Here is a 14,030-nt window from a genome sequence, read left to right as displayed (position 1 = left end):
TTTACTAATAATAATTCAGAACATGAATGGTTCTTCAGAACATAGGCTTCTCTTACTTCCTCCTACTCCTTGCTGCCAGAGACCTGACAGCGCTTCCTCTTACACAGCTGAGCCACATTTGGCTTGAGGGAGGAAGCAACTGAGACCCTCAGTATGGCTTGAAGATGCTCATCAGTAAGTTTGGACCTGAACTTTAAAGTTCATGGTGGAGAACAGCTTTTCACACAGATAGGTGCTCCCGAAAAGGCACATGGTCCGCTTGAACATCCTGGAAAGCTCAGGGAAGGTAAGGGGCAATTCTCTCAAAAATTGTCCAAGCTAGTCTGCTTTTCCACTCACCTCCCCGAACTTGGCTTTGAGTTCAGAAGTGCACTGCAGGTGCATGTGAGAAAAACGCGCAGGCCGCACTATCACTAAACTTTGATATCAAGTGGGGGCCACAAAATATCATCCCACAGGCCGCAATTGGCCCGTGGGCCACGAGTTTGAGGCCCCTGGTTTATATGATGGCTTCTGAAGAGAGTACTGGCCTTAAATGTGGTAGCCAGGGCAGATTGAGTTGAAAGCATGAAAAAAATATCCAATTCTTGGTTTGTTGGTTGGTTGAATTCATATATCACCCTAATAGCCCAGAGGGTTCTCTGAACAGGTTACAACATAAAAACCCCATATACACATAATAAAATACCCAGATAAAACACAAAAAGTACAAACAGCATTAACTCCATCTTAGTTTTCATATACCACAGTATAACATGTTTTTCACCACCTCTCAATGATTTCCTTAACAGATTCTCTTCTCATTCAGTTTTAATCGAGGGCACATATCAGGTAGCATCAGTATCCCATTTGGATCAGCGTTCACTACAGAGGGAGAGCTCATCCAGTGTGCTGCTACTTCCACACTTCAGAGCTTTAAAGGGAGAGTTGTTGTGATTGTAGGACATGTAGCAAAGAATGCAGCGTCGGTAAGTCTTGAGTGAGTCATATTCAGAACTAACAACACCGGTAAGCACCAATGAATGGCTTCTTGGATAAAAATCTGTATAACCAAACACTGCTTATTATATCCAAAACCAGCTTTAACTAGGGTGGCCATGTTTAAGAGGGTTGAGCAAACATTTGTATTTCATATGCTTTTATAAAATTTGTAAATAATGGAAAAACAGAGTGATGATTCTTCAAGATGTACATTATGCTGAAGATTTATGCTTAAACACAGGTCTGTCTTCCGCTCAGTTCCACCCACCCCCAAGCACTGGTGAAAAAGTTGATTCATATCTTATTATTGTTTAAAAGTTCTTTTATGCCTGGCAATAGCATGTAAAAGAGGGAGAGGGAGATCACTTCAAAAGGCCAGCCAATCTTCAACACTCACTGCTCTTTTGGATACAGCAGTAGGAATAGGCTTCCATAAGGCCAGTGCAGAGAAATTGATTCTGTGTCAATGTGAAATGCTGTGATCACCACTCAGATTATGTAGATTTGAGTGCAGAGAGGATATAACATAGCCTTCTCCAGTGTGGTGCCCTCTAGATATAATTCGACTCACTATATATACAACTCAGCCCACCAGCTGGCACTAAGCTGGCAAAATCAGTTGTCCACCCTCCATCAGCTTAATGGCGTACAGTGAGGTACTGTGAAGCCAAAAATAGATTCCAAAATAAATAAGCAGTGGCCTATGTCTCATCCACAGTGGCATAAGGTAGGTCATTTGCAGGTGACTGTGCAGACTGTCCTCACTGTGACAATGTAATACGAAAAGCTAGTTGGTGGCATGTAATAGGTCTTGCCTGCTTGTAGATTCTCACTTGATGATCCAGCCATTGTGTTCTGAACTTGCTTATGAGGCATATCCACGATGACTCTGTGTTCAGGGAAGACTGAGAATAGCCATATAGCTTTTAAAGTTATTGTGTTATTAAGATATTGATCTGTCTCTCCGGCTCATGGAAGAATGTCTTCTAAGATTTCAGTAAAATGGAAAGAGAAGCTGATTTACTAGTGTGCGTGGAAGCACATGCTTCTGCAGTGATTGATTTCATATTTCTGTTGTGGTTGCTTTTAGTGCTGCTGTTAGCTGTTTTATGGATAATTGATGTTTTTATTATGTAATGCTGTGAGTATTTTGTGTTTTATGAGTTATTGTAAACTGCCCTGGAAAATTTTAATTGAAGGATGATACCAAAATATTTTAAACAAGTAGATGTTAATGGATCAGCAGCAATAACTCTCAGTGTTATGACAAGGGCTAAAATTTGTTTTGGGAATAGTGAGGTTTTCATTAATTTCCTAAGGAAATTTCAGCATTGGTATTAGAATGCTGGATAATTTTACTTGATTTGTGTGTTAAAATCTCTGCACACATTTGCTGAAAAATAGAGCAGGTCTAGGCTATTGAAAGGACTGCAGCACTTAAAACAATCCTCTTAATGGGAAAGCGAGGATCTAGTTTAATTGTATTAAGCTGTTGACAGTAATAATTAGCTATTATATTCTCTGTTACTCTGGGAACATTTTCTTGGACTCATCTTTGTAAGCTCAGGCCAGAAAGGGTGATTGTTAAGCTTAAATGAACTTTTTACCCTCCTGTGTTTTTATAGCTGTCCATGGTTATGTTGACTGAACTTTTGATTATTGCACCGATTTATTTTGGCCTGTAAAGATATTGAAATGTTACCTTCTCATTATCAGGAACAATGTTAAATTGCCTCATGTACAACCGTATGCCATAGTATTACAATTTGTGCTAGTTTATGGACATTTTAGCCATATGATCGGCAAGATCTCCAAAAAAGGTTTGTTGTGATCTTGCGTGAGGTTTTGTTGGCTTCTTACAAAATCCTGAGGCTACACGACACATTTTTGGCCTTGGCAAGTGTCTCTTCCCTTATGAGATTGACATGTTTCCAAATGTGCAGGGTGACCCTTCCATGTGGGAACTTTTCCTTTGTCTGACAACAAAAGAAATTTGCTGGAGTCATAACACAGGCTGACTAACATGATAGCACTTTTTCAGTGGAAGCTCTCTCGATATATGAATACCTAATCTGTGGGCCAGTTGAGACATCACACAATGTATGCATGAACCACTTCCCCAGCAACAATTTTAAAATTAACTTTTTCTCAGGAAGAAGCCAAGGGAGACTGAGCCCAAAAAGACCACAAAGCAGCAGAGATCAGAGACTGTTCATTGATTTCCATTCAAAATGTTTCCCCAAAATGTCGCAATGGGAAAGGGTTAAGCAGCCCCTTCCTTGCCATCCTTTAGTTCCTGACTGCAGCCTCCTGATACGCATTTTAACACAGCCATCAAGAAGCTGTTACACTTTGCTCTAAATTTTCCACCAGACAAAATTACCTTGTCCCTATCCCAACACAAAAAAACAATAAAAATGTTGAAATATAAGTGTATGGAGCTCATCTGTCTTCAGTAGGCTTTTAGGAAATGTCTGTTCCATTTTTCCTTTTATAAATACTTAACATTTTACATCACAAAGATATGCTTGTTTGTAAAATGCAGAGTTGTTAAAGGAAGGTGATACTGTCAAACTGAATTTTCTCTTTCTCTGATGATTATTATTTTAAGTAATTTAGATAATCCCTATAAACTTCTTCCCTCCACACTAATTGATTCTATTTCATTATACTGAATTTTAGAAACCCACCAACATTTTTATAGCCAGCTACCAAGAAGTCTTTGGTAGCTACAGTGTTTTTTTTAAAGATTAGAGAAATGTTTAATAAATAGTTATAGTTTTCAAATAAACAAGATGATCCATAAAGTTAAGATTGTATCCCTAGCAACATCCTTTCTTGACAATATGCTGACCATAGTAGCTTATCTCTTATCACATTCTCCATCTATGTAGATTAATGGGGTCTTTAACTCTTCATACATTGAATCCTTACATCCGTCATTTATACTTGAAATTATGGAGTGGAAAGCGTACATTCCTTACCAGTTGAGTATGTAAGGAATTTTTCCTTGATCTTGAGTGAACGAAAAGTGCATTTTTGCCATACTCTGTTCCTTAATGCTTATCTCAGTCCCCGCCTTGATATTTCAAGGGTGGTGTTGCTTTAAACTCCATACCACATCTAAGAATCATTGTGAATGATTTCAGTATCATTGGTTAGAAAACCCTTACTGATTACTGATATCCGTTGTTGAATAAATAGGCATCTGCAATTTTTTTAAAAAGCCAAAGACATAAGGAAAATCGTGCTCCTCAAGCTGACAGCTTCCATCTTCCCAGAGCATTAATTATGCTAGTTGAAACTGATGGGCACTGGAGTTTGGCAACATCTACAAGATCGCATGTATGCTTTAGGGTAGAATCCATACAGGACAGCCAGACAACATGTTTAAAGTTATCCAATTGCCTTAAGTATTTTTACCTTTTATACAATTTAAATAAAACTTTTAGTAAGGGCCTAGTACTTGTCATTTACCTTGGTAAATCCATGTGCATTCTAAAGATAGGATTGTATGGTCATAGGACAATGGATGGCTGTTCTGGATGTTCTATATCATAATGTTAGTTGACCATAATTATTTACAAATTATTAACCCATTTAAGATTATGATCCCAAAAAGCCCTACAGCCAAATGCATGATGTATAAAGCTACTGTCACTTTTCTATCGCTATATTTTTACCAGCCTTTTCCCAAACTTTCAGCTATTCCATACACTCGTATATATGTATGGGAAATTAAATAAAAGGATTTGGCATTAATCCATTTACTGTTGAACAGTTTTCCCCTCTCTTAATGGCATCTCTATTGTATACACTTTAAGAACATGATGTGTCTAATGTACCAACATACTTGAAAGATGTGAGGTTTTACTACTCAACAGCCGTCTGGCATAAACATAATTCGACAAATCATCTATTGAGGAACGTAAGAGTTGACAGCTGAACTGTAAATAAAGGATTTTAGTTTCTGATGTAGGAGTATAATGTAAATAGTCAGAACTGTACTGTACCTTCAAAAGCAGATGAGCTTGTTCAGGAGAAGTTTCTAAATGAATTTGGATAGCTGTACTCTATAAGTGGTTAGAGTAAATGAATCTTAGTGCAAGGGTGGGAGGAGTCTCAAAAATCATGAAAGGGGGTTAACTTTTACTCTGTGTCCTTTTCCTCCTCATTCTTCTTTTTCCTTGGTCTCTTTCTTCTACTTGGGAAGTCATGCAATTCATACTACTGTTCTTTGTCCTAATACCTAGGACATCAGCAGAGTTGAGCTGGTTAGACTCAGGAGGTGAAGGACACTCTTTGGAAGCTCTTGCAGTGGTTGGTGTTTATCCTTGAAAGAAGTTCTGGCAGTGTTCACAGTTCCATACCGTTGATACAATTTGGGAGGAGGGAGAACTCAGTGAAGATTTCCCTTATTTCCCAATAGTGACAAGCTGGAAAGACAAGGTGGGGAATGAACAAGCAGTAGCTGCCAGGACAGTGTAAGGCACCTTAGCACTAACACACACAAACATCCATCAGAGGAAACTTGTTTTCCACTCTTGGATAGGGCAGTCTCAAACCAATGAAGAACTTCAACTGCATAACTGCAGAAATGTTGCTAAATGTTGCTAAATCTATAAGGGTATTTCATACAATGCTTTTCTGTTTTAACATAGCTGTTGACTATTGTTCGGAGTGCCTCATTGAAACTTTATTAATATAAAAGTAGATCATAAGAGCCCTACTGAATCAGAACAAAGGCACCCTCAGCAATGGTAATCCAGCATCCCAGTTTCAAGTAAGGGCCAGATAGGTGAGTCTGGGAAATGCAAAGGTGCACCATGATTGTAGCAGTCTTGTCTGGCTTCACATCCAGTACAAAGAATCATAGAATAATAGAGTTGGAAGGGTCCATGAAGGCCATCAAGTCCAACCCCCTGCTGTTGCAGGACACCACATTGCACCATCCCACTCAGATGGCTGTCCAATTTCTTTCTGAATGTCTCTAGTGTGGGAGAGTCTACCACCTCTCCAGGCAGCTGGTTCCACTGTTGTATTGCTCTGACAGTGAGGAAGCTTTTCCTGATGTCCAGCCTGAATCTGGGTTGTCCCAGCTTGAATTGATTATTGCATGTCCTATGGGTGAACAGGTGAAGCCTGCTAGGAAATGTTGCAATGATCAGCGTTAGGTGGCCTCTGGGCAGTTCCAGCGCTCAGTGAGGATTCCTTTCTCCCCAGGATATTTTGTGCTTTTTTTTGTTTGGCTTGGTTTGTTTGTTTCTGCACTTTTGTAAGGTTTGGAGTGTCTCCAAGCATGCGGAAACTTCTCACTAGTGTTTAGCTACATAAACAATGGCACTCACAGCCTGAACACTGAACGTACAAGGAATTATATTGCCTCTATATACATCTGTCAAGCTAAGAGCTGTTGACAGGCTAGCCTTTATGAAGTGTGTCTAGGTAGCTCCTTTCACTGTGTGTGGTGTTAATTTCTTTTTCGTAAAATGCTAGCTCTAAGAGCATTTTCACAAATCATACTCCCAGATTATACCTGTGCATGCTTATGCTGAAGTAAGTTGGGCTATGTGCAGAGGTGCCTTTTCCCAAGAAAGTGGACTTAGAATTACAACTCAGCAACAGATTGCCATCTAGAATCGTTTCCCTTTTAAGTGTGTTAAATGCAAGACAGAAAGTGAAAGAGAGGCATTTTAAAATCAACCATGAGTTTGTTTTGCTTTTTGGCTTGGCTTGGCTTGGCTTGACGGAAATGCAGAAAGAAATGAATTACTTGTGAGGGATGTAGAGTTTCACGCATGCAAGTTCAGGAGCTGGCATCAGGGAACATGAACAGAAGTTCAGCCTTCCAAGAGTTGCTGCCTGTGATAAACAAGGTAGCAGTGTCTGGAAAATAAAGCAGCACTCTCTTTTTAATCTTCCCACAATGAGAAGTTGCATTTCTAGCCTCTAAAGTAGGAATCTGTATAATTGTTTCCAATCATACTTTTATTGTGCTAATCTTTCACTCTAACCATGCTTCATTTTTATAGGATTTCTCCCACCTTCCTGGCATTTATTTTACCCTCAATTCATGATCCTTATATAGACCTGCAATGTGAGAGAAAGTTTTAGAGATCTTTTTAAATATTTGGAATGATTTGCTCTCTTTCCCTCTAGCAATATACATACCAGAAATAACCCTTTAACCTTTTTTTTTCTTTTTAGAATAAGATATTGTGATTTTGGAGATGAGAAACCAACAGTACTGAAAACTGTCTTATCTCAATTAAGATCTTAGCCTTTGCATTTACATATTTCTGTTGATATTTAACCTGCAAAAATTGAGGTGCTAGTCAATTGCTGACTGTAATTTACTATTAGTAGTGAGAAGAAAAATTGTAGCCTTTGGCACAACCCCTTAACTTCCCTGTCCTCCTGTGGCTGCTTCCAACTCAGTACCTTCCAAATACATTCCCAGCCAACCTGGCTGTGGATGGCTAGATATATTGTGCTCATCTACCGAGCACCAGGCTGGGGAAAATAACTTGTAATTTAGGTAATTAACGACATTTAAATACAGGCAACTCAAATATTTAAATATTCTTCCCTGGATTGCTACTGTCTCCTCTTCTTTCCCTGTATTTAGACTTTAAACCTCTTGGAGTAGGGACCCTTAGTCTATAAAACACAGTGCATACAGATGGTGACTTATACATTAACTGACAATAAATAGAGATTCTATCGGAGCAGTATTTTACTGCAAAGAATACACCAGATAGCATAGCTTCTTGTAGTAGGTTGCATTAATAATTGCTCACTCTGTGCATGCATTGCCATACATAGGATGACAATTATTTCCTATACATAAAAGAGGTATGTGTAAAAAGTTTCTGCTTCTGTGGGCGGTGGGCTCAATGATTTGTTTATATTTATTGGACACTAACCTAGATAGACTCTAATTTTGATATAGGTGGTGGGTTTTACTCTTTTCCTTTTTACTGATGGTGATTCCCCCTCAACCCATTGAATTACATCTGTTGTTCCCTCTGGTACATCCATGCTCTTACTTCAGTTTTGTTTGTTTTCCACTCCTCCCCATCATTTTATTCCCAAGACCTCCTATTTCTAAGTCACATTTCATATTCTACTCATTTCTCTATTCAGGCCAGTGGTATCTCTTTTCTCTGCTCCAGACCACCCAGCTAGCAAATGCACTGCTCTTCATCTGCCTTACTTCTCTCTCGTCCCTCTCATATTTTACCAGTTGTCACAGATCCTTTCCAGCCTTGTTGCTATGGGTCTCCCAGCACAATGGACGTAATGGCCCCACCATCCCATCAGGAGGTTTAAAAGGGTCATTTGTCAACGCTGCAGTGAAAGCCTACATCGTGATTACTTCAACATTACAAAAGAACAGCCCAGCACAAGATTTATCAGCTGGAAAGAGAAACAAATCCTGCAGCACATTCCCTTTCGCTTTGAATAAATGGAACCCAAAGATATAAAATATGTAGTCAAGTATGGAGCAGAATTATTTTGGTATTTTACATGAAGAAGATTATTAGATCTCAAAGGCTGCAGATCTATCCACACACTCTTCATCCGCATTAAAATGGCTCTTGATTGCTGCCACAGTTTTGCAAAAAATAACCAGTTTTCCTTGTTCCTCTAGAGAGTGTCCCATGACCTTCATTGTAGCCCTTCCCACCAGCTGACAGGCAAGGTCCAGTCCTACAGCCCTACCTCACCTTTGTAGACCGGCCCTGCCTAGCTTCAGTTTAATAGGGCTCACAATGAGTTCCGTAAGTTCAGCTAGATAGGAGTTTCCTTTTATTTATGTTATTCTGTTATTTTTAGTTGTCCTCTCTTTCCAGTTCTTCTCCTACGCCACCCTTTCCTTCTGGTTAGACAGGGTTTGAGGGCAAGTTGGCTACAGTGGAGGACTGAATAAGGAGAGGCCTTTCTCATAGCAGTCACCAGACCCACTGATGTGCCTCACAGTGTCCTACTACCTGTGTCCTACGATGTCAGTCCAACTACCTTACCCACCTTAGTGCCAGATTTGGGTGGGGACCAGCCTCCCAATTTCTTGACTTAGATGAAGCATGAGATGCAGGACTTGGTGCCATATTTAAAGGCTCAGTTGCTTCCAGTCCATTGGGGGAGCATGGGGGCAACATAAATCCCATAAAAAGAAAACAAAAAGACACCAGGAAAGCTCAGGCTTTAAGATAGGATCACAGTAGTCCTTCTACTTCTTCTGGCTTTCCACCTGAGGGGGAGAAGGGACCTGCAGAAATTTAAAAAAACCTAAGTACAGGAGAAGGGATCTAGCAGGCAGCCATCACTCCATGCCCCAGAGAGCAATGAACCAGTCCAAGTATCTCAGTGGGAACGTCCCCTCCCAGCTACCAGACTATGCTGAAGTGTCTGTTGGGTCTGAATGTGAAGGAGGGAAAGAAATCTTTCTAGGGAAGGTATGAAGCCTGCCTTATCTACCAGAAGAGACTTTATCCATTAGTAGTATTTGCATGGTCATTGTCACTCTACAGACAGGGAGACCTTGGATAAGGAAGCCTCTCCCACTGAGTCTGTGGAGTCCTCTCCCCAGAGGATTAAGGCTGTGATTCTTCAAGGCCCTCCAAAGTCACCTCCATGGCCCTTTCATTCAAAGGTCCAAATAAGTTTTTGGACAAGAATCCAAGAAGGAACAAGAAGTCTGTGTAGAGATTTTAAAAGATATGTCAACGAGAACAATGGGAATGTTGAATGTTGAACTGTTCTGGACTTGGGACAACAGAGGTAATGAAAAAGAAGGTTGCAATAGTCAAAGCAAGACATGAACTTCCCAAAGTCCAAAAACTGTTCCAAAGGGCAGAAAGGACAAACCATATGTTTCCCCTGTTCATGTTTTTGCAATGTATTTTTTTGTATTTTTATATTTAATGGTAATTTATTATGTACTATTGTATTTCAATGTATTTTATCATGTTGTAAGCCGCCCCGAGGTTTCGGCAAGGGGCGGCATAGAAATGTTATAATAATAATAATAATAATAATAATAATAATAATAATAATAATAATAATAATAATATTCTCCCACAGCTGATTCTTGGTTCATTGGATTAGCAGTAAGTCTTCCCCTCCTTACCTTGTATTGATTTTGCTCCTGCCTGATCAGAGAGAGAGAGATGCCAAGATTGCAATTTGTTTAATAGCAGTGGCATGAAATACTCTGCGTTTGCAATCAACGGTAGCCCTGTCTGTACAGGTATACAGTATACTTAGATCATGCAGTAAAACCCCACACCCAGTTGAAGCCTAACATAAAAACCGAGGAAGTGAAGAAATTCCCCGTTATGACATACAAACCATTAGTTCCACCTGAGTGCATGCAAGAGAATAAGAATAGCTCTGTTTGTCTGGTTCCTATTTTGGATTTCAATTCTTTAATGGAGTTCTTTTGTCAGCAAAGATCCTGCTTTTAGTTGCTTTACTTGAGAATGAAACTTCCAAGTTTTGTATTTATTACTTTTAGACACTTAGACATTTGCAAGGTGATTTCACATGTTAAATTTTACAGCACACGATTATCTTGCACCACTGAAAGGCCATAGCTAGATATATTTCAACTGTGGCTGGCAACAAATGAAGTCAGCCACTTGGTTTTCTCACACAAGAAGCAGATAATTAAAATCCATCTTAATGAGTGTGAATAAGTGCCGCAGCATGCACAAGTCCTTAAAGGAGCATCTGCTCTGGGGTGGGATATTTGGAGGCCATGTTCACCCCAGATTCCTCCCCCCCTCCCCATGCTGCCCTTTGCAGGCTGTACTCTTTAGAAGAACAACATATGCCTGTTCTGCTCCTCCAAAGTAATTTGCTGCTGAAATGTGGCAGCATGTTAGTTTGTCTGTTTGTCACTGCTACAACTTCCAACAGCGTGACTGAAGTTGCATGTGGTCCATTGTGTAGCACTCCCACTTTTTGGAGACAATTCTCCATGACTATGACTGGTGACTAGGAACATGGCCTTCCTTGTGGTGGCCCTAAACTGTGGAAGGACAGACTGTGGCCTGTAAAAAAGTTGTAGCAGATTGATCAGTAAAGGCAACAGGAGATATAGTGAGACTTCAGCTCAGTAACAGGAGCTGGAAAAACAGAGCTCACATAATCTTCCCATCTTAACAGCTTCAGCTTACATATTTCACAGGATCTGGGTTCCTGATAGGTGGCAGCAGAAGTAACAACAGAAGTAGGAAAGAGTGAAAATCCAAAAGAATAAACTTTAATTTGATTAGAAATGACAGGGAATGTAAACGATGATCTCATAGCCTTGTGAGCCATTGGAGGTTCTGTTCAGTCTCCACAATTGTCAGGATAATGCTAACATATATTTTCTTGACATCTGTAATAGATAGAGAAGATTCTTGTTTTGCTACCACTTTAATAAGTAATTGGAAGTTATGAGACTCAGTATGAAATGTGAGAATTAGAAGAAATCTCAGTTGCTGTGGGAAAATCCCCATGTATCTTCCATGCAGGACACTTGATGCAGAAAAAAGCACTCTGCCCTTAGCCCAGGGACATGTTTGGATGCATACCTGAAACAGCTGTCATAAGGAAGTCATTTTGTTCCAAGGGACTGCTTTTTCCATATGGTAAGCTGGAGTTGGGCAGTAACACTCCGCACAGGATATTTCTTCCTTCCCCTTCCTTCTGAAACATGAAACATGTCCTAATCAGAGTTGAAACAAGCAGATGCACCAACACATGGAGAATTCAAAACAAAACAAAACTCACCTGGTGACCTGCTTGTGTACATCACTGTTGAGACAATTATATTCGGCTGTTGCTGGTTGCCAAGGAAAAACAGAGAGGCTAAGATTCAGTGAGCATGTTCTGTCAAAGTAAGAGGCTTCATAAGGAGAAGTTAGGAAACGGCTTTATATCAGACTAAACTATTTACCCAGGATTGTCTCTGGGCTGGCAGTTGTTCTCCAAGTCTCATTCCTGGAACAACTGCAAGCAGTCTGCCTCTGGGCTGTGGGTCCCTTCCCTCTGCAAAAGGGAGCTCGCGATCTACCACAAGGGTTGGAATTTCTTTTGGAGCAACCTTAAAATAATGAAATAAGGCAAGATTAACATAGGTATCTAACAACATTTTCCTACCATCTAATAATCTTTTTATTGCTTTTTCTGTTGCTAGAACAAATTTAGCCAACAACAAATTTGCCACTGCAAAGCCATCTTTGGACTATTAGTCTGTTACACTCTTTATGTTACTTCCATCCTTAGTTGCTTAGGAATGTATTCCAGTGATGGACAGAACAAAAGGGGGTGGGACCAAAAATACCCTCCCCCCCACCTCAATATTATTGTACCTTAAAGTGCTTACTGACATGGAGGCTTTTCAACATTTTAAAATGGACAGAAGGTGGGGAGCGCCAGGAAAGCTACCTAACAGTTGTTGCCCAAAAGGGCAGGCTATGGAGTGGGCCAGGTTCTGAGGAGGAGGCGGAAGGGGAGTCCAACCCCTTGATGCTTCTTCAAGGTGGCTTAGTGAAGTTTTCTCACACTGAGTGTGAGAGTCATCCTGCTTCGGAAGAGACAGAAGGCTTTCCAGGAGCAGAGGGCAGCATCTGTGAGGCTCAGTCCTTGCCCTGATAAGGAGGCATCAGGAATGCTGCTCAGCTGGAGGGGCTCTGTCATTTTTACACAAGGGGGGGGCTCCTCCTTCCAGCTTCAGTAAAAGGTTATTTAGACTTGATACACTATGGAGTTTAACTGTTCTGTTAACTGTAGCCAATAAAATAACTCCATTTCAAAGGATTGTCTTGAGTTTTGGCAGCTGAGGGAAGGGACTGGCTCACATTCAGGGCAAAAAGCTAGTGCCTGATTTGGGAATGCAGACCGAAAAGTGTGTTTGCCCACATTAAAACAATATGCATTCAGCATTCTGATATAGACTCTTTCTGCTTCAGTTTGCAGCACACCTCGTGAAAATCAAATACCCCAGAGTTTGCATTCTGGATGGAGGAATAAGCAAAATCAAGCCAACCGGGCTGCTGACAGTTCCCTCTCCACAAATATGAGCTGGAAAACTGAAGTGACTGCGGGAACACTTTTAAAGGGATCACACCCTTTCACCCTAAGCGCAACACAGATCATCATTGTCTTTCCACAGTGGCTTTGCAGGAAAGGAACGCTGCTTTTACCATTTGACACAGAGTTTGTTTTGCAGAATAGAAATGTGAAGCTTTAAAATGCTGGGTGTCATCTCATCGAGGCTATTGCCATCTAATTAAGCATCATCTATCCGATATGCAGCAGTATATTTCTGTTGAGTTTAGAAAGTCTGTGTGTATTCTGACACTGTATTAATGTGCAATTACATGAATTATTTCCATTGTGCTGTTTTAAAAGCAAACACTTAATGGGCTCTAATAAACCCATGAGGACATTCACATATTTCACCTTCCAAGACTAGTTTGTCTTACTGATCTATTTCCAGGGCAATGCTCTTTAAAAAAAAACTTAAGCAGAATAAACAAAACTGAACTAGAAATTGACTCCAAAATGTATTGTCCAATTTTTCAAAGATACCCTTTTGTAGAAAACAGTCATTCATTATTCGATTCTGTTGCTACTCTAGCTGTCACAGAACAGTCAAGTCTTCAGTTTTCCCTGTAATTCAAAGGATAGCTTTTTAGAAGTTTTTTGTGGAACAACAGACTTCTACTCCTCAAAAATTCTAAAGATATGAATAATTGGCATTTGAGACAATGTTCCTAGATACAGGTATTGCTGATCCGTGGATGGGGGGATAAGAGATGAAAAATATAGCTCTAGTAAAAAACTTGTCTGAACTCTTGCCAGGACCTGCCTGATTATATTTTCCCCCTTTGGATAGTTATTTATGCGTGATTTTACTCTTTAGGAAAACTGTTATGATAAGAGAATTAACCTTTCGTTGTCTTCTAATGCAGGTTGTATTATTTCTACAATCTAGAAGGAATTCTGGATAAAAAGTGGGGCCTTGTGCACTAACCTTTCAGTGTAATATA

The 14,030-nt window shown here is 40.1% G+C and overlaps 1 protein-coding gene across 11 annotated transcripts in view; it reads left to right on the top strand.

Moving 5' to 3' along the window:
* TBCK (TBC1 domain containing kinase) overlaps window positions 1–13,434 on the top strand; it is a 95,251-nt gene extending 81,817 nt beyond the window's left edge. For 9 of the 11 annotated variants that reach the window (XM_044428314.1, XM_044428317.1, XM_044428312.1 and 6 more), the window contains 2 exons: window positions 809–968; window positions 12,948–13,434. In XM_044428314.1, the coding sequence (XP_044284249.1) occupies window positions 809–968; window positions 12,948–13,058 (271 nt within the window). In that variant the 3' untranslated portion in view covers window positions 13,059–13,434. Of the gene's footprint in view, window positions 1–808; window positions 969–10,068; window positions 10,095–11,507; window positions 11,625–12,947 lie in introns of those variants that run through there. The other 2 variants (XR_006414533.1, XM_044428319.1) reach the window with 2 other exon arrangements.
* Window positions 13,435–14,030: the final 596 nt, after the last annotated feature.

Source organism: Varanus komodoensis, unplaced genomic scaffold, assembly GCF_004798865.1.
Source record: "Varanus komodoensis strain SLA01 unplaced genomic scaffold, ASM479886v1 scaffold2, whole genome shotgun sequence".
Lineage (NCBI taxonomy): Eukaryota > Metazoa > Chordata > Lepidosauria > Squamata > Varanidae > Varanus > Varanus komodoensis.
This window is presented reverse-complemented; position numbering and strand designations above follow the sequence as displayed.